Here is a 26,632-nt window from a genome sequence, read left to right on the forward strand (position 1 = left end):
TATCCCAAAGTATATTTATAAAACTAATGTAATTTTTCATTTGCTTGATGATTCTTTTAACTATAGAGAACCCCGATAGTTGTAGTGAAAGGACTATGGCTTTGTTATCTTTAAATTTCAATTAGTTAAATATCCCTTTGTCAGCTAAGAAAACATTTGACTCTTGCTTTGAATTAAAATACATATGTGCACGTGCCGTACATGATATTCTAGACTATGAACAGCATAAGGTTCTCGCAGCATGGACGGTTTCAAAAACACTAGAACAACGTCTGTGCAAGACTGTATGACTAACCAATTAACTATCCTTTTCGTCCTCTCACTTCTTGCGTATCTTTTAGTCCCAGATTGATCTGACGTCCTACGGCTGGTTTGCCGTGGGACGTCAGAGCTCGTCTCATATCCAAAGCACGGGATTTCGCGCACCAACTTTGATGCGCGCTTCGAGACTAAAATTTTCTACTTTCCTGGCTCTTGAATAGCTAAGACTAGGTTTGTATGGTAAGTTTATAATTAAAAGAATTTCATGATTTTCTGCAGAAATAATTAACAAAATATTGTGATTTTGAACTTGTGTAATTTTCTTTAAATACAGTCCCTGTATGGGATAAACTTCCCACTTGCCCCATACCCTATTCCCTATAACCACATTCCTAATTGCTCCATCCCCCATTGCATCGACTTATTTCCCGTTGTCAAATGCCTTTCCCTATTACGAAAAGAAAAAGTGAAGTAAATGGTTTATCAAACACGTATAATGCATCAGGATGCAAAAAGTTTGGTGCAATCAATATTGATTTTAGAATCTCGCCGGCGAGTTCGAGATTACCGAAATCACGCGATATTTGCATTGTTTACTTGTTTTATTGCCACTCCGAGCTGCATAAGAAATAACCATGCACAATTTTCTTAAAACTATAGATATATGCATAAATTGTGAATGAATTTGATTTCAAAAATTATTCTTAAAAATGTCAAAATTGTCCAGATAAGGTTTTTGTTGAATGTTGTTATACATATATTTCAAACCAAATTCATGAACATGAGATATTTTTTCCAAATTAAATGAGTGCCAACACTTTACATTACCTTAATGGTCTTAAATAATTGTTTAAAATGTTAAACTTATTAAAATAAACATCATATATGGGCTTTGATACATTTATTTCAAAAAAAATTCTCAAAAATTACATATTTCTGCAGATTGTAAGGGTGCGAACAATTTATACATTTTAATTATTATTGTTAAAAATATTAAAAAGGCAATATTTATATCCGGTTGGTGGTTGCAACACCAATATTTCAGTCAAAAATCAGTCAAAAGACATATTTTTTAAAAATTAATGTAAAAAATGTTAAAATTGTCTACATTATTATTATGTTGATGGCCGTGATACATATATTTCAGACCAAATTCTTGAAAATGAGATATTTGTTTTGCAAATTAAATAAGTGTCAAGACTTACAATATCCTTAATGGTATTATATTATTTTTTTTAAATGTTAAAATTGTCAAAAAAAATATCATTTGTGATGCTTTGAGACATCAATTTTAGAGATATTTTTCCAAATTAAATGAGTGCCTTAAGCAATTGTTTAAAATGTTAAACTTTTTAAGATAAACATCATATATGGGCTTTGATACAATTATTTCAAAAAAATTTCCCAAAAATGTCCTATTTCTGCAGATTGTATGGGTGCGAATAATTTTAATTTCAATAATGGTCCAAAATTATTGTTAAAAATATTAAAAATGACAATATTAGTATCCGATTGGTTGTGGCAACACTCATGTTTTAGTAAAGTATCTTGAAAATGACATATTTTTGCAAAGTGTGAATGTGCGAACACTTTTAATATACCTATTAGTCTAAATTCCTCATAGAGCCCCAGATTATTCCTACGAGAAGGAATGACCCCGCCAGCGAAATCTATATTTTATATAGCCTAACTGGCCGAGTGGTCTAGGGCGCTGGACTTCGTGCAGGTGGTGTTGCCATAGATGTCACAGCGGTAGGAGTTCGAGTCCCGCGGAGGAAACGACCAAAAATGTGCATCGCAAATTTGACAGTTCTAAAATCGTTGGGAATTTATATATATAGGCCTGGTTCTGAACGTGTCTGTTTTTTGGAGTTGGAACTTATGATTGGGTCATATTTCTTTTTGCTTTCCGATGTTAATGGGTTGTAATTTCTGAGCTGTACTATATCAAGGGGTCATACTTCTCCAATTTAATTTAAATGTGTAACTTATTGCTAAGATAAACTTTCCTATTATTACCAGTTAGTCAATTAATAAGTGTCTTCTCTTATTTGATTTTTGATGTGATAGAATATATGAATGGGTATGTATTTTCCACTGCAAATTATATGAATGGGACGGGTTTTCTTGCTAGACAAATATATGAATGTGTTTTTTCCAGCTCCTGCTCTCCCGTACCAAATGTTAACAAAAGTGACCATCCCGTGGCGTGGCTGAAATACCAAGTGTGCTCGATAACGCTGTGTTATTCAAAATTTCACCACGTTAAAATATCTACACATATTTAACTGTTTGAATAATACCACGTAAAGGTCAACCAATCGTGTGTAATATGCGAAGTTCTACCAGGAAGTAAAAAGATAACATTCCATACCATAACAAAAGGCGTTTTCCTCTTTGACGTTCAAAGAAGTTAACTTTGTGCTAATTGGGAACAGTGAACAGTAAAGAGTAAGATTTAATTTTCCATTCAGCTTTTACTTCAGTTCATTGTACAATCTTCCTCAATTGTCCGTACTTTTTTGTTTAAACTGTTGATAAATAAACTTCAAGATTATGACTAAGACTAGTTTTTTTTTTTTTTTTTTTTTTTGGGGGGGAGGGGTTTTATCAAAACAAAATAAGGTCTGCCACATACATTCGTATATAAAGAAGTATTAATACATGTATATTTAAGTACCAGTCCACATAGATATCAGACACTGCCTATCAATGGTAAAGTTGATTCATGGTGTAGAATCAAAGCACTCATGTACTGAATCAATTTATATCGATCGTTTTTACCCCTTGAATAATCGTCGTATTGCAAACATATGGAAAAAAAGAAAGTACGGGAATCGAATTCAAACGTATCTTAATATAAACTTATTGTTATAAATGGTTAATATTAAACTCATCGTTTCATTTTTTTCTAAATTCAGCAATCTGATTACGAAGGACATTTAAAATATTCTGACTGAAGTAGACGATTGCGCAAGTGCTCCGTCCATCATTTGCATAGCGTAAAATCCTATTAATTATAATGATTATTGGAACATGTTTCAAAAACGGCACTTTCGGTTAAATAACCTCAAGTAAAGTTCTAGCTGCAGTTTTAGATAGTTTAATGTGTGTTTTAATGGCCTGTTAAATTTTATGGTGCGTATTGGTCGGCTTCCTCCTGGACTTTTCATGTTTCTGATAATGCGCATTGCATCCACGATTTGATCACGTGACGCGTGGCTCAGACGGAAAATTGTAAAAAAAAACATACCCGAGGTGCTCTACTGTCACTTAGCAACATTCTCATATGACGATTCGACTTGAAAAATATTATCAATAGGAATTAGGAAAGGCGACTGAAAAGACCTATTTCAACAGGAAAATTGTGCAATATCTGTGTAAAGCACCTTGACACCGTTGCGAAGAGAGATATGAAAACTTGAAAAAAGTAATTCCAAGATGAGCTATATGCCTTTTTCTAAAAAAAAAGGGAGTATATATATATAACATTGGTGTTTTTGGTTGTTGTTTTTTTGTTGTTGTTGTTTTGCTTGTTGTTTTTGTTTTTGTTTTTGTTTTTGTCCAGGCCACTGATACAAGTCGTATATTTGTAATTAGTATTACCGATAACTCGATATTGTGTTAAATTTCAGACAACCCTGTTCTCTAAATATGTTCTCGTTTACATACGTCATAATTGAAACAGAAACAGCGTCTTTCTGAAACAAGGTCCAGGAGCACCGCTAATTTAAATCCCTGACTGACTGCTGCATGTCTGTAAGTCATATAAACGTTTGTCCCTCAATAACTCTGTTGATTTTCAAACCATATTTACGGCGGTTTTGCCAAATCAAGACATGACAGTACTTAAATGTAAGATTCCCGAGAGGTTTTCACAACTGAGGATTTTTTTCGTAACGAAAAACAGACTTAATATACATGTACTTTACCAAGGGCAAGGTCAGGTCAAGAGGCTTAGTATTTTGACCACTTCGCTCCATGAGAGTTAACCCACTATATGATTATGAATAGTAATCAAGGGACCCAAGATTCTAGCGGTAATCAAAAGACCAGACATGGAAAACAGACATACACAACAAAGAGCATAAAGTAACTAAAATCATACATACAAAGTAACAAAAGTAAATGAGCCACTCGAATTCCACTAAAAACTGGGAGCATGGACCAGGTGCACTGGTAGGTTAAGCATCCTTTGCTTTCTAGAAACACCCGCCGAATTGCTCAGAAAAAGTCTAAGTCCGGGGTAGTTGAAAGCGGAAAGGTTTATACAAACTCGAGAATCGATACACAGAATTTGGTAACAAGCTTAATCCACCACCATCGAAACAAAACAAAATATCCCCAGTGCCAAGTCACAATATAATAGTTCAAGCTATGTTTCGCAGCTCAGCTGTATGTAACTGATTTTAACTTGAGTCCCGTGTAATCAGAACTGGATTAGTTTTTGAAACGAAGAACAGGGGCTTGATATACATGTATGTAACCAAAGTCAGGTCTAGAGGCTTAGTATTTTGATCACTAGTTTAGGGTTAAACTAGATATGATAATGTAATGTCTAAACTCATTCAAATGTCAAGAAAAAAATGGCAAGAAGATTAATCCCTTTACGGATTCGGCGCTGGGGATATATTTTTTTTTGCTTTGACCACCACCGTCAAAACAAAAAATATCCCAAGTGCCAAATCTCAAAAGGGATTATACTAAGCTATATGATTTTAAGAAGTGGAAAAAAAACTATAAATCCTATAGTTTTCTGTTTATTTATATCACAGAAAAATGGCAACTGAAAGCTGCAGCATCTGCCTGTTACTAGAAAAGACCATCACTCCTGAAGTATGGTGTCCACAATGTGAGGATTCCCTCTGTTCAACATGTAGTGAACACCACAGAGTACAAAAGAGAACAAGGGACCACAGCACCATATCTTATGAGGATTACCTAAAATTACCATCTTTTATCCGCAAAGTTCAACTTGACTGTGAAGAACACAAGCAAAAATATCAATATTACTGTAGGTCTCACGATTGCCCTATTTGCAAAAAGTGTTTGCTGAAGTCACATAAAAAATGTGATGATACCCTAGATATAGACGATGTCATCCATAAAGTAAAATCGTCAGCAGTTTTTGAAGATATTTGGAGAGATGTAAAATCGACTCAAGAAATCTTCCGTCAAAGGGAAGAAAATATGAAAAACCTACAGGAAAAAAAGGAAAAACTATCAACAGAGGTGAAAAATAGAACACAAAGTCTTATTGATCACATAAAGAAACTAGAAAACAAAACACTATCAGAGTTAGAGTCAGCTGTAAATGAAAATGTAAATGAAATCAAAGCCACCACAAAAATCCTGGAATCAAATAAAAGAAAACTTGGTGAATTATTGGGACAGGAGGAACTCGTTAAGAACCATGCATCAAATTTCCAAACATTTATTGCAACAAAACAAATGGAGAAAGAAGTTCAAGAATCAGAAGAAATCTTACACAAATTATCTGAAAAAGGTGCCATGGATACTACAGATATAACAATGATTGAAAACATCAAACCAGACGACAAAATTTTTGAATTAAAAACTCTGTGTGACATTAAAATATCAAGAGAAAAAAAGTCAACATCCATAGACATAAACAAACCAAACAAAGGTCAGGCAGAGGTGAAGACAAGATTCCCCAGACAACTGACACTTAAACAACAGTTTACGGTAGATCAACGTGGGTGTGGTGGTTGTTGTACGCTGCCTAATGGACTCCTGGTGTTGACTGATTATGACAATGGTGTAGTAAACATACTACACAGTAATGGTCAACACAAATCATCAGTCAGATTTAATGGAAGACAAGGAGCAGTACATGATGTAACAGTCATCAATGAGAACCATGTTGCTGTTTCCAATCCTCACCATGGAACAATCTCCATCATAGATGTAGACAGGAGTAAAATCATTAAAACACTTCAGATAAAGAGCGAAGTCAGAGGCATTTTACATAGTGATGGACATTTATACTTCTGTGTATCTCAGGTAGGAATCCGAAAAATTAATATAGATACAAAAACAATAGACAAACTCCATGATGACCAGACTGTTAGTGGTGGTTCATATATAGACACATATGGCAACAGAATATGTTATACCTGTCCTGACTACAACACGGTTACTGTCCTAGATTCTGACCTCAGAGTTATCTTCACATTCAAGGATCACAATACAATGTCATGTCCTCTTGGAATATCAATGGATGAAACAAACAATTTATTTGTGTGTGACTATGAGAAACATAATTTATTACTGATTTCAAGGGATGGAGATAAACATGAAGTTGTAGTCGGTGGAGGTGATGGGTTGTGTCACCCTCTGTGTGTACATTATGATAAAGTGACCCATCTCCTCACTGTTGTTGATTTGAAGAATGTGGTCAGGATATTTACTGTATATTGACTTTTGATGGAGAACCAAAACTAGGATAAACACATTATTGAGATTAATTCGATTTCAAGGTAAGAAAACATGTTTTATTTTTTACATGTAGGGTTTGTTTATCTACAATGTAAATACATTTTAATAATATCAGACATTTCTACCTTTTTCGTAATTGTCAGACATAAATAAACATGCCCTTGTTCATTTGATAATTAACTTGATTAAAAGAAAAGAAACATTTTAATTTTTGGGCCTTCATTTTCAGAAATCTTTACAACATCTGACAGAATTTTCTACTTTTATCCTGGTAAAAAATTCCAAAAATATGATCATTATTAACTTATTAAAAAATCTTTCAAATAATACAGATATTTCATATTGAGTGCAGTGTAAAATAAATGATTTAAAAAAAATATTTTATATTTTTTATCAATCAGTGTTGGTCTTCATCAAGATAGTCATGTATCTAGATGTGTCATCATTGAAAATAATTGTAGCCTTTTGTTGTATATACATGTACTTGCATTTTCATGATTCTAAATAAATGGATTTTTCTTATTTAAAAAACTGAAAATAATTAGAACATTAAGATACATGTATATTTCTAAAATCAAAAATTCTAATACTACATGTAGTATTACTTTGTGTAAATATCTAACACCATACATGTAATATGTACAACATAAAAATATTAATGAAATAAAAATTAAGTACATGTATTATTGATTTGTTCATACCCAGTATTTAGATCTTAAAAAAACTTTCTTTAAAATGTGGACAAGCTGATTTTTACTTATCAAAATAATTATTGTTTTCCATTTATTGACTTATATTTCTTTCGAAATTTTGATCTGTTCTCTACAGTGGTCTGAGTTACTCTACGCTTCGTTGCATTTTGCATTTTCTTCGCATTGTGCTGAAAATCTGCTCACTGGTTGTTATTGGATTTAATATATTTAGAGGTTGGATGTTCTAGTTTTTCCACTTGTGAGTAGTACTATATTTTGGTATAAATACTCAGAACTTTTTATAGTATTTCAATGTGGAACTGGGAGGCCAAGATGAATGTCCGCTTTTAATTGTTAGAAGTATAGCCAGCAGATAAGGTATTTATGATGTTACTTTTTCATGTTCTTACTTTTCATTTTTCGTACTGGCACTTTGCATTTAAAGCATTTTTGTATTTCAATGTTTTATTTCAATTTGTTTTATTGATTTTGCAGATCATTGAATCAGTTTAATTGATTTAATGTTATACCTTGTTATAGTGAGTACTTATAAAGGACTTTAAATGGTCAGTTGTGTACAATTATAGTTAACTGTGGGTATTACATTTAAATATTCAATTGATGATTTGTGTTCTTTTCGTGTGTTCGTTAAGTTGAATTGTTTTGAACATGCAAATGAATTTGATTTATGCAAGTTGTTTGAATATTTGCAATGATTTTCTATGCTTTGCATGTATTTGACAATAATTGGTCTATTTTGTATATTTATTCATTATTCCTTTTGTTCTCTATTTTGTAGATCTTTCAATGCCTTCTATGTGTTAATAAAAGTAGTTCCACATTCGTGTTATATTTGGGCCAGCATTTACCATCACGCCCCACTTGGTCACAAAAACAATAATAAGAACAGTACAGTTATTTAATGTACATGTAACACTTCTTTTAGTCATGGTTTGAATTAATTTAATAGAATTTATTTGGCAACATGTGATCTCCTTACTGACTTAATGAATTATCTTTAATAACTTTTTACTTTTTTATTTACATGTACATACATGCTGTAAGTAACTTAATTAAAAATATTTAAAAAATAATACAAAATTAGTTTATTTAGTAAAATGAATGATTTTTTGGAAATTATTTTATATTTCTTTATTAATAAGTGCTGGTATTCTTCAAGTTTTTCAAATACATGTATCTAGATGTGTATTCAGTGAAAATCTGTTTACTTCATTGTTTTGTACATGTACATGTATATACATGTAGTTGTATTTATCATTTTCATGTTTCTTACTTGGATTACTCAAATGATATAAAAAATATTTGTTATTTTGTTATGAATATCGTATATACATGTACATGTATATTCTTTTAAAACTCTTTAAAACAATGAACATTTTAGAAACTGTAAATAAATATTACTTATTTTAGTTCTAATTATTATGAATACATGTACATGTATATATCCTTTTAATGACTCTTTATAAAAAAAAAAACTTTCAAAATTGAAAAATGAAACTGTAAAAGAAGTGCATGTAGTTGTGTAAAAACATGTACAATATTTTATTTTTATCTATGAATTGAATTGTTTTACAAGACATTTCACCTTCAACTTTTACAACTTCTGATATTCTTGTACATGTATAAATTTGTACATGCAAGACAAATGTATTTTTTAAAATTTTTTTAAATACATTCCTTTATGTACTGTGCATGTATAAATCCTTATGGAGTCACATGTATATTCATATTTTTTTCTTGAAATTTGAAATATTTTTGACTCAAACTCGAAATTATTTTCACTAATTGTAAATACATAGAGAATTCTTCAATACTTACCATGTGTACAGTACATCATCTAAATGTACATGTACATTTTATCAATACATAAATGTATATGTCATGAGTACAATGCACATTGATTTACAATATTTGTTTATCTCTTCCTTTTATATATATACATTAATATGTAAATATATATGTGTATCGTTTTCGTGTGTATGTACTTACAGAGTTGGATTGAGAAATTTTGAGAAAAAAGGGGGTCCCCAAGGGCACATCAGGCTATTATTTGCTCATTGGATATTTTGAATGAAGATAACACATATTTTCCCTCACCCCATGAACCCCCTGAATATCCCACTGTAAATGTGTTAACATCAATTATTTATAGTTCATTTCCACCAAAGTCTGATAATTTAATAGGGAATCTCAAGTGACATGTTAACAAAACCAGTTAGGGTTTTCCAGAGATGAATAAACCCAGTTTGTATTTTAGGACTAATGAGGTCTAGCCATATGGAATTACATGTACATGTACATTGAACCATAGAATGAATTGGAATTTATCTTCTGATACACTAAGACAATATTCATATATCTAGATGGACAAGGCTTGGTGGAAGTGGGTTTTGAAGACTTAATGGATTTGGATTTTCCGATAATGGACGAATCCAACATAATATATCTTGATCCATATGGATATTAATGACAAACCTAATATTTAATGTCCATCAAAGATGTGACACATTCTAATAGAGTCTGTGGAATATGTATTCATCATCAGGACGCAGTCAACATGGACTATTTAAAGATTGCAAATAGTTCAAGAGACTTTGCCGATTCATGGAGTCTTCAATTATGACACTGCAGTCATGTGCTCTGCCAATATGGATTTTTGCATGGAAGGCTAGGCAATTTGGATTCTTTTTTTAAGATGGAATTATTTTCTCTAGTGAGAACTTTCCTTTTTGTAGAACTAAACTATCAAAGGTTTTTCATCTGTACATGTATTATACATTGTGTCTTGATTATTTGTTTGAACTTACACTTCAGCATGTTGAAGTGTGAAATTAATAACACTTATAAAACACATGTAGTGTTCATTTGTAATATTAATTCAGTTTTGGAGCATTCAAAATTTAAAAACATTATTGGTAATTTGTTAAATTGGAGAAAAAAAATACGAGGCAAAAAAATAAAAAATAAATAAATAAAACATATCAGTATGTCGGAAAATTATTTCATTTGACCATAGGGTTTGACGAAGTCTGCATACAAGACTGATTTGTTTGGCCTGAATTAAGTATAACATAAAATGTTTGTTTTCTCAATTTAGTTTTTTTTCAAAGTTAAAATTTTAGAAATCACATACATGTACTTAAGGAACTGTAAGTTATTTGGGTTACTTAAATAGTTTATGGTGAGAAGGGGTTACTACCAAGTGAGGTTTGCTCGGCATTTTTTTTGTACCTATTCAAAGCAGGGAATTCTCTTAATGAGCTTGCTTATATTATTTCTAGTTATACTGTATCTCATTCTATTCAGAATTATGTAATGTATGTATTAAGTGTCTGTCTCTGTAAGAATCAGGCAGTAGTGAGAATAAAAAAAAAAGTTAAGATTTTTCATATAATTTTGGTAAGATGAGTAATAATCTCGCTAAAATGCACACAAAATTAATTGGGCAGCTAATTCTGTCCAAAAATTTGTTTTCGAACATGTTTTGTTTTTTGTGTTATTTTGATTTTATGTTTATTCTTTTTTTGTAGATTTTATTACAATATTTTAACAACATTTACCGCTTAATTTTTTTTGCAATTTTTTTTTAATGCTATAGAAATTAAAGTTCTAATATTACGAATGCAATAACTGAATAATACATGTATGTCAATTTTGATCATATGTCAATTAGATATGCTTTCAATTCAAAATTACTGTGAAACATTATTAAGCCACTGCAGTCCTCCATAATTAGTCTGATTTTATTTAACTTTGGAAGAGAAGAGTTACTGCTCTTGAATTTTTCATGTATCCAGAATTTTACTTCTAATCCAAGCAACTCTGATTTTTTTTGTGTAAATTGTCTTGTAATAGTATTCAGACTGCTGATGTAAAAAATAAAACATATTGTATGAAAATCTGTTTATGTTTGCCCTTAGGGGCTAGTTTTAATGTCCTTTCCTGTCTCTGGCCATTTTCTGAAGATGTTCCCATGAGAGGTAAATTCTGCACATTTCCAACACAATGGTATGACGCCACGTTACCTCTGCTTGGCTCTCACTCTTGTGTCCATGAAAGAGCTGTTAAAGTGTGATCTTGTTGATGTTTTGTCAAGATGTGTCCAATTTATCGCTACCATCTGATGATGATATGTTTCATGTGTTCCTCATTGTATCTACATATACTAATGAGGTCATGTCTTCCTGATTGTATCTACTAAAGAGGTCCATGTTGGAGCCATTATTACAGAGGTTTCCTTCTAATTTCACTATTATAACAACATTTTACACTAGAAAAGTTTGAACAGATAATTAACTGCGGTGGAATAATGGTATCATGCTGTCGTCAGTTCGTTATTGTCGTCTGCCGTCGAATAATGGTATCATGCTGTTGTTAGTTTCTTCATTTTCGTCTGCGGTGGAATAATGGTATCACGCTGTCGTCAGTTTCGTCATTGTTGTCTGCAATGGAAAAATTGTATCACGCTGTCGTATTGTCGTCAGCCGTCGAGTAATGGTATCATGATGTTGTCAGTTTCGTCATTGTTGTCTGCGATGGAATAATGGTATCATGCTTTAGTCGGTTTCATCATTGTTGTCTATGGTGAAATAATGGCACCACTCTGTGGTCAGTTTCGTCATTGTCGTCTGTGGTGGAATAATGGTATCACACTGTCGTCATTTTGCCATTGTCTATGGTGAAATAATGGTATCATGATGTCAGTTTCGTAATTGTCGTCTGCGGTGGAATAATGGTATCACACTGCGGTCAGTTCGTCATTGCCGTCTGTAATGGAATAATGGTATCATGCTATAGTCGATTTTGTCATTGTTGTCTGTGGTGGAATAATGGTACCACGCTGTGGTCAGTTTTGTCATTGTCGACTGCGGTGGAATAATGGTATCATGTTGTCATCAGTTTCATTATTGTCGTCTATAGACATTTCATGGTTGAATAACAATTTAATTATATATATGTAAGTGAAATTGAGATTGATTTTAGGGGTTTAACTTGAATTGATTACGAATGAGGGATCAGAAACAAACGTTTTCCTGTTTTGCAAATAAAAGCTTGAGTAAAGATGAATGTATCTTATAAAGGTACCTCAAGGTGACATACCCATCCTTAAAAGAAGGGCTTGGATTGATTGTGGGGGTTGTGCTTATTGAGGAATAAAGGGCAAAACAGGGATTTTGGTCAAGTTCTTTTCCTGTCTAATTGCTATTAAAATTGAGATCTGTATCAAGCTTGAAAAGCGTGTAAAATTTTGGCCCAACTGAATATGATTAGACTTCTGCATTCTAATCAAGCATTGCCTTGCGATGCATTTCTTGTGCTTAATATGAAAGTAAGACCAGACCATTTTCTTTTATAAGAGGGCTCGGATTTAATGTTGAGTTAATTTTTGCCCAGGCACGAAAAGTATTTCAGCAGCAGCCGTAGTTAAAAATTGTACTTGATTATCTACATTGTTAAGGGATGGTGGAAATATTAAACAATATTAATATTTTTTTTTCAATCAATGACTGAGTAAAGCACTTTTGCCTAAAATTTGGAGTAATCTTTATTTTTAAGCCTCCCCCCTTGGTACAAAAATGGTATGTGCCTAACAACTGGTACAAGGAACATGGACCTATAGCACGTGAGCTGAGATAACCCCCGAGCACCTCCCCCCTCCCCCCCAACTTATCGTCAAACTATGATTTTCAGGTACCCTTATACCTTCCATTTCCGAATTTTTTTGTTGCCAAGATATAAACTGAAGAAAAATTGTATTTTTTAGCTACTTTTTATACCTCGTTGAGGCAAAATTCAATTTTTCAATTTTTTTTTATTCAACGCAATTCTTCTTTCTTCTTCGTTTTTGCTGAATTGGTGATAAACAATAATCTCCTATTATAATGAAGAGTGATTCTGCTATAAACACAGAGGAAAGTCAAATGCAGTAATGTATGTGATAAGGTCTCAATAACCACATCTGACGTTTCCGTTACTTTACATGCTAAAAAAGTAATTTTCAAAGTCTCACTGTGAATTCCCAGGACAATGTTTGTTTGTTTGTTTGGGTTTAACGTCCGAGCAGCAATATTTCAGCTATATTCAGACGATGAACATGAAGTGGATGATAAAATGAACATGAAATAATAAAAGAAAAAGGGATGGGACACAAGGGCAACTGGGTCGACAAATTAAGATTACCACCAGAAAAAGGGAGGGATGGGCATTTTAGCCTCCTGTGGCGGAGCGCAAAGGTTCCTACTCCTATCGAATACCACAGCAGGGTTCTTTCACGAGCGAGGAACGTGGCATCTTTCCCAACACTGTGCACCACTATGGTTTGCGGTCAGGTTTTCCGTATTATAGCCTGACAACCCCAGCATGTAACACGCCAGGGGTACCCCATTCCACCACCTGGGGCACACATCCCAGTTGCTCTGTGGGCAGAGCGCCTAGCCCCCGGCTAGGTTTCTGAGCACTATTTACTCGCCTTATACGACAAGCTTAGCGCTGCTGCAGGCCTATTCTTTTAACACCCGGACCTGCACAGGGCGTAACCCAAGAGAAACTTGAGTCTTTTAAACACACAAGTCTTTGGATAATAATAATGATACTACAAGACCAACATAGGTAACAAGGTTAAGGTACAAATCATATTTCTTGTTTACAACAACCCTGAAGCGGTAACATGGCGGGACATTAGTCATGTCAGGCATATAACAATTGACAAATCAACAGAATTTGATCACGCATTAATGTCAATTGAAAGCTCTTCTATAATGACCAAGAAACTTGATACTTATTTACTCTAAAAAATATGGACAAGAATGGAAAAAAAATTGTACTTTATATAGATATTTCAAAAATATTATTTAATGCTTCTAACTATATACATTTAGCTTTCTCAATGATTTGACTGTTTGGTCCACCATGTGATATGAACTAGTGACATGATTTGTCATTGTGTTTGTTTGTTGTTTGTTTGTTGGGGTTTAACGTCCGAGCAGCAATATTTCAGCTATATTCAGACAATGAACATGAAATGGATGATAAAATGAACATGAAATGAAAAAAAGGATGGGTCACAAGGATAATAGGGTCGACAAATTTTGATTGCCACTGGAAAAAAGGGGATGGGTAAGGTCGGGCAATTTAGCCTCCTGTGGCGGAGCGCAAAGGTTCCTACTCCTATCGAATACCACAGCAGGGTTCTTTAACGTGCAAGGAACGTGGCATCTTTCCCAACACGGTGCACCACTATGGTTTGCGGTCAGGTTTTCCGTATTATAGACTGACAACCCCAGCATGTAACACGCCAGGGGTACCCCATTCCACCACCTCGGGCACACATCCCAGTTGCTCTGTGGGCAGAGCGCCTAGCCCCGGCTAGGTTTCTGAGCACTATTTACTCGCCTTTTACGACAAGCTTAGCGCTGCTGCAGGCCTATTCTTTTAACACCCGGACCTGCACGGGGCTTGTCATTGTGAGTGGTTGTTGTGTGATTGCAATTTATTGTCAATAAAATCTGACTGGTAAAAAATTTCTATCCTTTTTTGGCTAGATTGATTGTTATCTTTTATTACCGTTTCGGCGACCAAGAACATTTAATGCAAGGAAAATATTAAAAGCAAAATCAAAGTCTCTTCATAAAATAATAAAATTAAAACAAGCAGCTATTTACATATAAAAAGGCACATAAAAGGTGAACCTAAGACATAAAATACATATAGAAACATAACTTCGATAAAACATTTAAAATATTGAAAAATCAAGGAAGGTATCCAATTTAGATTTTATTAAATAAACCGATGTCCCGCAAGAAATCGATAATGTTTTTAGATGAAACGGTCTTGAACAAATCAAACATATTGGCGCAGTCAAAATAATTTTGCCTGATGTTGGCAAAATCCACACAATCTAGAAGAACATGTTTGATAGAGAAAGGGCAATCACATGGGATACACTCAGGTGGAGGATCACCAACAAGCAAATGGCCATGTGTAAATCTAGAATGTCCAATGCGGCATCTAGTCATGACCACTTGCTCTTTGTGATTGCCCGACTCAGATTGATGAACGCCTAGATCGGGTTTTATGGAATTGAGTTTGTTGTGTTCAAGACCGGCCCATCGGTCCTGCCACATCTTTAAAATATATTTCCTTATTAAAGGTTTAAAATCGGTGTATGGCAAACTAACGTCCTTTATTATTTCATTTAATGCCTTCTTGGCAACCATGTCTACAACTGAATTCCCCTGAATACCAACATGACTGGGTACCCAGAGAAAAACAATTTCTATATCAAATTCCCGAAGTCGATGAATAAAATATAAAATTTGTAAGATAAGAGTGTTTTTCAGTTTGTGATTCTTAATTGCCAAAAGACAGCTCAAAGAGTCAACACATATAATAAAGTGTGACAGATTAGATTGAGTAATCAATTTAAGTGCTAACAATATGGCTCGAGCTTCAGCTGTGAATATGGAAGCGCTTGAATGATTGATTGTTGTTGTTTATTGCCGTTTCGGCGACCAGAGCCATATCACGGCAAGAACATTTAATGCAAGGAAAATATTAAAAGCAAGATCAAAGTCTCTTCATAAAATAATGAAATTAAAACAAACAGCTATTTACATATAAAAAGGTACATAAAAGGTGAACCTAAGACATAAAATACATATAGAAACATAACTTCGATAAAACATTTAAAATATTGAAAAATCAAGGAAGGTATCCAATTTAGATTTTGCTAAATAATCCGATGTCCCGCAAGAAATCGATAATGTTTTTAGATGAAACGGTCGTGAACAAATCAAACATATTGGCGCAGTCAAAATAATTTTGCCTGATGTTGGCAAAATCCACACAATCTAGAAGAACATGTTTGATAGAGAAAGGGCAATCACGTGGAATACACTCAGGTGGAGGTTCACCAACAAGCAAATGGCCATGTGTAAATCTAGAATGTCCAATGCGGCATCTAGTCATGACCACTTGCTCTTTGCGATTGCCCGACCCGGATTGATGAACGCCTAGATCGGGTTTTATGGAATTGAGTTTGTTGTGTTCAAGACCGTCCCATCGGTCCTGCCACATCTTTAAAATATATTTCCTTGTTAAAGGTTTAAAATCGGTGTATGGCAAACTAACGTCCTTTATTATTTCATTTAATGCCTTTTTGGCAACCCTGTCTACAATTGAATTCCCCTGAATACCAACATGACTGGGTACCCAGAGAAAAACAATCTCTATATCGAATTCCCGAAGTCGATGAATGAAATATAAAATTTGTAAGATTGATTGATTGATTGTTGTTGTTTATTGCCGTTTGGGCGACCAGGGCCATATCACGGCGACCAAGAACATTTAATGCAAGGAAAATATTAAAAGCAAGATCAAAGTCTCTTCATAAAATAATGAAATTAAAACAAACAGCTATTTACATATAAAAAGGTACATAAAAGGTGAACCTAAGACATAAAATACATATAGAAACATAACTTCGATAAAACATTTAAAATATTGAAAAATCAAGGAAGGTATCCAATTTAGATTTTATTAAATAAACCGATATCCCGCAAGAAATCGATAATGTTTTTAGATGAAACGGTCTTGAACAAATCAAACATATTGGCGCAGTCAAAATAATTTTGCCTGGTGTTGGCAAAATCCACACAATCCAGAAGAACATGTTTGATAGAGAAAGGGCAATCACATGGGATACACTCAGGTGGAGGCTCACCAACAAGCAAATGGCCATGTGTAAATCTAGAATGTCCAATGCGGCATCTAGTCATGACCACTTGCTCTTTGCGATTGCCCGACCCGGATTGATGAACGCCTAGATCGGGTTTTATGGAATTGAGTTTGTTGTGTTCAAGACCGTCCCATCGGTCCTGCCACATCTTTAAAATATATTTCCTTATTAAAGGTTTAAAATCGGTGTATGGCAAACTAACGTCCTTTATTATTTCATTTAATGCCTTTTTGGCAACCCTGTCTACAACTGAATTCCCCTGAATACCAACATGACTGGGTACCCAGAGGAAAACAATCTCTTTATCAAATTCCCGAAGTCGATGAATAAAATATAAAATTTGTAAAATAAGAGTATTTTTCAGTTTGTGATTCTTAATTGCCAAAAGACAGCTCAAAGAGTCAGAACAAATAATAAACTGTGACAGATTAGATTGAGTAATCAATTTAAGTGCTAACAATATGGCTCGAGCTTCAGCTGTGAATATGGAAGCGCTCGATGGCAACCGTTCAGTTACAGTTCTGTCACCATGGACAGCAGCACATGCAACGCTATCGCCATCCTTTGAGCCATCTGTATACACCGTCAAAAAATCTGGATAATTTGCTTTAATTTCAGAAAAATTTTGTTGTAAAAATAAATGATTGGTATCGGACGTTTTATATTCACGCAGATCAAAAATGAAAGAAGGGTGTGGAAGCTCCCATGGAGGGCATTTCGAAGTAACAATAGGTGTCACTGCATTGGTCTCCAGATGAATTGCTTCCAAATGAGGTTTTATTCGAATTCCAAAAGGAGGGGTTTTGCTTTCATGTTTTCGATAAATGTCGACATAAATAGGATTAATGACACAGTCGTAGGCAGGGCTATCTGGGTAGGCCATAAGTTTACTTACATATTGAAGACCTAATTTCAAACGTCTGTCTCCAAGGGAGGGTTCATTTGCCTCGGCATAAAGGCTCTCAATAGGAGAGGTTCTGAAGGCACCAAGGCAAAGTCGCAACCCCTGGTGGTGAACAGCGTCTAAAATTTTAAGGTAAGATTTTTTGGCGGAACCATAAACAATAGATCCATAATCAAGTTTAGACCTAACCAAAGATCTATATAAATTTAATAAAATTGAGGTATCAGCACCCCAATCGGTACTGGACACCATTTTTAAAATATCTAGTGCCTTAAGACACCTAGATTTAAGTAATTTGATATGGGGAAGAAAAGAAAGTTTACTATCAAAAAGTAATCCAAGGAATTTTGTTTCTTCTACTATTTTGATTTTATTACCATAAAGAAAGAGATCTGGGTCCGGATGCAGCTTTCGCTTTCGACAAAAGTGCATACCAACAGTTTTAGATGTAGAAAACGTATTCAGACGATGAACATGAAATGGATGGGACACACGGATAATAGGGTCGACAAATTTTGATTGCCACTGGAAAAAGGGGGATAGGTAAGGTCGGGCAATTTAGCCTCCTGAGGCGGAGCGCAAAGGTTCCTACTCCTATCGAATACCACAGCAGGGTTCTTTAACGTGCGAGGAACGTGGCATCTTTCCCAACACGGTGCACCACTATGGTTTGCGGTCAGGTTTTCCGTACAATGGCCTGTCAACCCCAGCATGTAGCACGCCAGGGGTACCCCATTCCACCACCTGGGTCACACATCCCAGTTGCTCTGTGGACTGAGCGCCCTAGCCCCCTAGCCCCCGGCTAGGGTTCTGAGCACTATTTAGTCGCCTTTTACGACAAGCTTAGAGCTGCTGCATGCCTATCCTTTTAACACCCGGGTTGCAACTCACGGCAAACAAGTAGGTGAACCCACTTTTTATTTTAAACACCGGGCCCACGGTCGATGTTCGGATCGCTTTAGTCTGGGCTCTAACCTTTGACCTTTCCAGCATGGGTAACCCTACCAGGAAAAAAAACTCCAGCTGGCATAGCTCTTAGGATCACTGAGGTACGCAAGCCCCCTACCACGACAAGGATAGCGATCCACAGGGGGGTTTTTGGCTAGAAATTAAACACCTAAATACAATAGACTTACAAAGAAATTCATTCGACTGGTTGTAAATGATCCGTTCACTAGTACTGATCCAGAGGAAAGGACTTAGCAGCCAAGTAACTGCAACCAAAGTCTTAATCTGTTCCTGTTGCTAAGAAATCCAACAAAGAAGCTTAAAAAGGAAGGATATGTCATAAAACATAACTGCATTAACTTAAACAATTTATTAAAGTATCAGAGTGGATTAATGTGCATAATTTTCATATCATTTAAAGTAGTTTCTCTAAAATATATAAATTAAGTTATCTCCAAGAATTGAAATTTTGCGCTTGATTTGGCTTTTAAACTTTATGTACATATATAGATATCCCTTTAAAAAAAAACCTCTGTCAAATTTAAGGGGAGATAACTCTTAATTGCATTTGATAGCAGAGATAACTAGCATTCATTGAAATGCAATAAAAAACATATATACCTGCAGATAAATCCTTAAAGGTCACAGGCAACTGTCCATAGTGCAAGACAAATCATAATAAAGTGATCTACTAACACACTAAATACTAAAAACCCATATCAAAAGAGAAAAAAAAGTTACAGCTCTGACCCGAGGTTGTCACCTAGATATAGGAATTTGACCTTGAGGTCACAGTTCACATCATAGGCCACTATCCATTTCACACAACACATTATCTTTAGGTGATCTTCCCAAATACCAAATATCAAAAGCCCACATTGAAATACAAAACTTACAGCCTGAACAAGAGTTTATCACCAAAAAAAAAGGGAATTTGATCTTGAGGTCAGAGTTCAATGTCATAGGCCACTGTCCATAGTATGCCACAAAACATTTACAACCTGAACACGAGTTTGTAACGCAGATGCAGGCACAGACAGACGGACAGAGTGATCAGTACAGGTCGACCACCACTTTTTGTTGCAGGACAATAATAAAAGTGATAGCAGAGTCATGTGTCTTAACAAAACAGAAAACAATCATGTTAAATTGTGCATTTAGGGAGCATAAAATGAAAAGTCACGTTGTGATGGTACATGTATCTTAATGAATGTGGCATTTCGCACAAAGGCTCCAAAGAAGCAGGAGTTAATTTACTTAAGAAGTTAGCTTGAGTGGACATTTTTGTAAGCAAATTCATATTCCTTGAGTATTCTGCCTATACAAGTCCTTCCATGTATTGTGTTGTGTTTGTCTACATAAAAGCAGACAGAAGGATGGGAGGAAAAGGAGGCATGAGGAAGGGAAAAATTAGTTAAAATAAACCTACCACAAGGCTAGAAAACCCAGGGAAGGCATGTACAGCAGCAGACCTTATTCTGGTGTGGGACTCACATCATTTCAACAAGATAGCCATATTTTCTTTACTATTCTATCAGGTCTACATAGCTAGCAAGATCTTCTACACATTCTAACAAGCTAGCCAGGTTATTAACACTGTTTCAACAACCTAGTCAGGCAACTAAAACCGTTTAAATAAACTAGTCAAGTCACTTAAACTGTTCAAATAAGCTACCCAGGTTATTTCAACTCCCTCTGGCAATGTTACTCAAAATATAATATATATATATTCTTTATTCCAGAAGCAATACAGCTTATAGGACTACAACATGGAGAATAATACAATACTATACAATTAAATTAAAATAAAATGCGGAGCATGACAAACATATTACATATTTAAGAATTCCTAATCTTTTCAACTAAAAATAAGGTTGTTTAACTCTTTTATATTATTAACAGAGAATAACTGCATCAATTTATAACAAGATGGGCGTCTATAACAATAAGGTTTGATATATTTTGTACGTATATCAGTATACTTTGAACATTCCAAAACAAAATGATACTCTTCTTCAAAACAATTTAGTTGACACATTCTACATATCCTTGCATTTCTATCGATATTGTAATATCTTCCAACAAATGTGCGTTTATTCTATATTTGGTTATAACATACTTATATCTGTAGTTAATTGGTCTATCAAGATAAAATTGTAACTTGAATCTATCATAAATATATCTATAAAAACGACATTTTGGTAATATAGTTAATACATTTAACTAAGATGAGCTCTGTTCAGAAAATTATACACTATATGTTACACTCCTTAAAACGTTCACATTTCACATTTTAATGTTCAATCATTCTTTATCACTTTCTGTACTGTATTTTGTTTTCAATATAGTTAATATATAGTTTTTTTTTCTATTGTTGCAAGGATAAAACATGTAAATGTTATCTTTTACAGTTTGGGATTTTAAAACAAAAATAGATCAAGACAGAAATTTCAAAATTTCTTTCAACAGGAAGTGGATGTCCCACAGGCCTGAAATCAGATCCTATACCTGATGCTGGATACCAAATATTAAGTGTAAATGTTACAAAAATTATTTCTCCGCCCTTCCTACCAACGTTCGCCATACTATAACTATTTTCACTATGTAATATTCAGCCAAAAATCAAGTAAATTAGTGCCCCAGGTGGTGGAATGTCCGAACAGCAATATTTCAGCTATATTCAGACAATGAACATGAAATGGATAAAATGAACATGAAATGAAAAAAAAAAGGATGGGTCACAAGGATAATAAGGTCGACAAATTTTGATTGCCACTGGAAAAAGGGGGGATGGGTAAGGTCGGGCAATTTAGCCTCCTGTGGCGGAGCGCAAAGGTTCCTACTCCTATCGAATACCACAGCAGGGTTCTTTAACGTGCGAGGAACGTGGCATCTTTCCCAACACGGTGCACCACTATGGTTTGCGGTCAGGTTTTCCGTATTATAGCCTGACAACCATGTAACATGCCAGTTGCTCTGTGGGCAGAGCGCCTAGCCCCGGCTAGGTTTCTAAGCACTATTAAGTCGCCTTATACGACAAGTTTAGCACTGCTGCAGGCCTATTCTTTTAACACCCGGACCTGCACGGGGCCATTTAACAAAGAATTGTCCATCAATTTTGACTCAAGAAGACTTCGTAGGAATATAATGAAGATCATTTCAGCGATAGCAAATTTCTATCTAATAAAGTTTTAAAGATATGGGCTGAAAACTGTAAAAAAAAATCATCTTTCAGGGGCAATAACTCTTACAACGAGTCACCTGAAAACTTTGATCCCTAAAGACTTGCGAAGACCTTATGATAAGGGTCATTTCAGCTATATAAATAATTTTGCTTAACCTAACAGTTTAGGAGATATATGTGAAAACTACTGTCTGACCCTTTTGTTCTATTTTAGTAATGGCGGCCATATTTTTCGATGGATCTTGCTTGTTTCTTTGTTGGGGTTTAACGCCCGAGCAACAATATTTCAGCTATATTCAGGCGATGAACATGAAATGAATAATAAAATGAATATGAAACGATGAAATGAAAAATGGGATGGGACACAAGGACAATGGGGTCGACAAATATTTTGATTGCCACTGGAAATAGGGAGAGGTGGGTAGGGTCGGGCAATTTAGCCTACTGTGGCGGAACCTTATGGTTCCTACTCCTATCGAATACCATAGTAGGGTTCTTTAACGTGTGAGGAACGTGACATCTTTCCCAACACGGTGCACCACTATGGTTTGGGTCAGGTTTTCCGTATTATAGCCTGACAACCCCAGCATGTAACACGCCCATTCCACCACCTGGGGCACACATCCCAGTTGCTCTGTGGGCAAAGCACCCTAAGCCCCCGGCTAGGGTTCTGAACACTATCTAGTCGCCTTTTACGACAAGCTTAGCACTGCTGCAGGTCTATTCTTTTAACACCCGGACTTGCACGGTGAATCAAAAATCCCACATCAGTTCTATGCACGATACCCCAAGAAACATTCATACTAAGTTTGGCTCCAATTGGTCAAGTAGAGTCAGAGGAGAAGATTTTTGAAAGAAATAACATGAAAAATAATCCCCCCCCCAAAAAAAAAGGCATCGAAAAAGGGCAGTTTGTTGGGGTTTAACGTCCGAGCAGCAATATTTCAACTATATTCAGACGATGAACATGAAATGGATGATTAAATGAACATGAAAAGGGCAGGAACTCCAACATGGCTTAACAGATTAAAATGAAAATTTGACCACAGATGGATCTCATTAAGTTGAACACTTTTATCCAAGTCAGAATTTGGCTAAACCTAACGGTTTAGGAGATATATGTGATAAATACTGTATGACCCCTTTGTTCTATTTTTAGTAATGGCAGCCATATTTTTGATGGATCAAAAAAATCCCACACCAGTTTTATCCATGATACCCCAAGGAACATTTATTCTAAGTTCCAATTTATCAAGTAGTGTCAAAGGAGAAGAGTTTTGGAAAAATGTTAACGACGATGGACGACGATGACGACGGACGCCAAGTGATAGTAATAGCTGACCTGGCCTTCGGGCAGCAGAGCTAAAAATATTTAAATATTCTTACCTCAATGTAGATACTTTACTTCTTACATTTTATGACCCCACAATATTTGTCAGCCTACTATTCAAAATAAATTGGTTTTCCCGTTAAGTATTTTTTACGGGAATATAAATGCATGGTTACTTAAACGGCTGTATATAAGAAAATCATTTTGGTGCAATAATAATATTTATTGCATACACATTGTGGGAAACCATTTTTCTTTCAAAACTTGCCATACTAGCTAGTGGAATATTGATCTTGCTAGCCAAATAGAAATTCAACTAGCCATTTTTTTTGTCTGTTTTCTCTTAGATTTGACCATCTTCTGCTTTTCTTTTTCTTTCTTCAACTATATTTTCATTTGTTTCTAAATTTATCAGAAACTTTTCCATTTCCGATTATTCTCTCCTGTTGAAGTTTTTCAAGTACTTAAAGTACTCCATTTCTAAAGTCATATTTGAAAAACAAAATTATATTTCAACAGATTCATCATTATGAAAAAAGAAAATAATTATCATTTGCTTCTTGTTCATTTTTATTTTGACAATAAACAACTAATTTGCAAGGTAACATTTCATAAATTACCCAGATAATTTCGTATGACTACTAATACAAGATCGGAACTGTCGCGTAGGTTTTGCCACATCCTGTTTACCGGAAAATAAAATGGCAGATTGTAAACAGTTCTTTACAGGATACAAGAGCGCAATTATTTGTAATGCATTTTCCATAGAATACCTAAGTACTTTGAAAATTAATTTCAAGAAAACCACACAAATTAGTAGAAAATGGGTTTCAGTTCCTGAAACTAGAAAAGCATACTTTTTATTTGCACAAAAAAAAGTATATGGTCATGCGGCAAAAGTTGACCTAAATTTCAGTTGTTATGCACTCTTGAAAATTCAGAACAAAATACACTGGAAAAAAAAGAAGCACCTAGATTTCATTTATGAGAAATCATTTCAACCCTATAACATTTTATTAATTATTACCAAAATAAAATCAATCATAAACCAAGTTAGGTGAAAATCCCTTAAAGTTTTGTCGAGATATTCCCTTTTAAGGTTAGAGTGCGCGTTTGCGGCCAGTGCTGAAAAATTTACACAGAAAGCAAAAATAAAAAATTAAAAATGGAAAAATTTCTCAATAAAATATTTTAGAAATTATTATGTTTTCCAATACTTTAAGCAATACTCCTTTTATGCATGTACAAGTTGAAATCTAAATTCATTAAGGGTAGAATCTATCCTTCTAATAGTAAAAATACAAAAAAATGGCAAAAAGTTGGAAATTTTCCTTAAAACTTTCTAAATTAAGAGAAATGAAGATGTACTTTCTAACTCTATCATGTAATTTTTAATTGTTGGTGATAGGAGTACCAGAATGACAGCAACAAATTTTGCTTGTCATCATAATAACTATAGATCTTTGTTTGTTTGTTGGGGTTTACCGTCCGAGCAGCAATATTTCAGCTATATTCAGACAATGAACATGAAATGGATGATAAAAACTATAGAAGAGCCAGAAGATCATCAAATGGCATCTTTGAAGAATTTTATGTTTGAAGGGGGGCACCTGTTGTTTATCCTGTAAATAGTGCAAAGACTGAACTTTCTCCATCAAATTGTACTGCACAACAAGGGTATAAAATAAACTTGCATCACAGCACACCGACACTTATCAAAGCTAAATTAACAGAGTCAACATTTCAAATTTATAAAATGTCAGGATTCAAAAATGGAATTAAATACACATTTAAATCTGGGAATTTACCTCACAGTAAAGCAAGGACTAAACTTTCAACAGTGAAAAGTGACTCAGAAACACCTAAATACATTAGACTTACAAGGACAACTCATGAACTGGTTGGTAATGATCCATACACTGATCCTGAGGAGGAAGCAGAGCGGTCCAGTCGTGCAGCCAAGTTACTGCGACCAAAATCTAACTCTGTTCCTGTTGCTAGAAAATCTATGAAATGAGCTAAAAAAGAAAAAAATGGTAGGACATGTAATAATAAATAACGTAATTAACTTACAATCAAACAGTTTATTAATGTGGATTTTAAAGAAATATAAATTTTGTTTGTTTGTTGGGGTTTAACGTCCGAGCAGCAATATTTCAGCTGTAATCAGACGATGAACATGAAATTGATGATAAAATGGATATGACATAATGATGAAATGAAAAAGGGATGGGACACAAGGACAATAGGGTCGACAAATTTTGATTGCCACTGGAAATAGGGAGAGGTGGGTAGGGTCGGGCAATTCAGCCTCCTGTGGCGGAGCCCTAAAGTTCCTACTCCAGGAGAATACCACAGTAGGGTTCTTTAACGTGCGAGAAACGTGGCATCTTTCCCAACACGGTGCACCACTATAGTTTGCAGTCAGGTGTTCCGTATTATAGCCTGACAACCCCAGCATGTAGAACGCCAGGGGTACCCCATTCCACCACCTGGGGCACACATCCCAGTTGCTCCTTGGGCAGAGCGCGCTAGCCCCCGCCTAGGGTTGTGAGCACTATTTAGTCGCCTTTTACGACAAGCTTGGCGCTGCTGCAGGCCTATTTTTTTAACACCCGGACCTGCAAGGGGAAAAAAATATATATATATATGCCATATGTGCACAATTTTCAATTAAGGATGTTTTTTCTTAAAACTTGCAAATTTATTTCCAAGAATACAATTTTTTTGCACTTTGTACAGTAATTAACTTTAATTTAAGTTATTAAGTAGGAAAAAATCAACCAGATATCAGCCCAATATACATGGATGCTCCATTTAAAAAAAATTAAAATTAATGGGGAGATAACTCTAAATTGCATTTGAATCTAGAAATAACTATAGTGTTAGTAGGACATTGAGTATGGTTTTTTTTCTAATTTTCAGGTTGAATTCTGATTCCCACAGAGTGATGTGCCTTTACAAGTCAGAAAACATGTGGAATTGCGCATTTAGAGAGCATATGATGAAAAGTCCAGACTGTAATGGTATTTTACTATACGATTTGGACAAATAAGAAAAAAGAAGTTTCTCATCAAGATTTTGACTTATTTGCGCA

At 34.6% G+C, this 26,632-nt stretch overlaps 1 protein-coding gene and 1 long non-coding RNA gene across 5 annotated transcripts; one reads left to right on the forward strand and one right to left on the reverse strand.

The window, feature by feature from the left end:
• Window positions 1–2,606: 2,606 nt before the first annotated feature.
• Window positions 2,607–11,332, forward strand: LOC148597190 (uncharacterized). 4 transcript variants are annotated; one of them, XR_015918831.1, is made up of 3 exons: window positions 2,607–2,712; window positions 5,037–6,761; window positions 9,691–11,332. XR_015918831.1 is itself a non-coding variant. In XM_088562745.1 (3 exons), exon 3 carries the CDS (start codon window positions 5,041–5,043, stop codon window positions 6,700–6,702), a length of 1,662 nt encoding a protein of 553 aa, XP_088418871.1. In that variant the 5' UTR covers window positions 2,612–2,712; window positions 3,897–4,020; window positions 5,037–5,040; the 3' UTR covers window positions 6,703–8,253. The 4 variants fall into 4 exon arrangements, 1 of the variants encoding a protein (XP_088418871.1); XR_015918832.1 differs by having other exon boundaries at window positions 9,797–11,332; XR_015918830.1 differs by lacking the exon at window positions 9,691–11,332 and adding an exon at window positions 8,212–8,253 and having other exon boundaries at window positions 5,037–7,790.
• On the reverse strand, window positions 11,326–25,808 carry LOC148597191 (uncharacterized). The gene is made up of 3 exons (XR_015918833.1): window positions 25,417–25,808; window positions 19,210–19,339; window positions 11,326–11,875 (listed from the first exon to the last, which is right to left on the reverse strand). It is a non-coding gene; the product is annotated as an uncharacterized LOC148597191 (long non-coding RNA).
• Between the last annotated feature and the right edge of the window lie 824 nt (window positions 25,809–26,632).

This window comes from Perna viridis, chromosome 15, assembly GCF_037379345.1.
Source record: "Perna viridis isolate PV_CMFRI_1.1 ecotype Kerala chromosome 15, ASM3737934v1, whole genome shotgun sequence".
NCBI classification, from domain to species: Eukaryota; Metazoa; Mollusca; class Bivalvia; order Mytilida; family Mytilidae; genus Perna; species Perna viridis.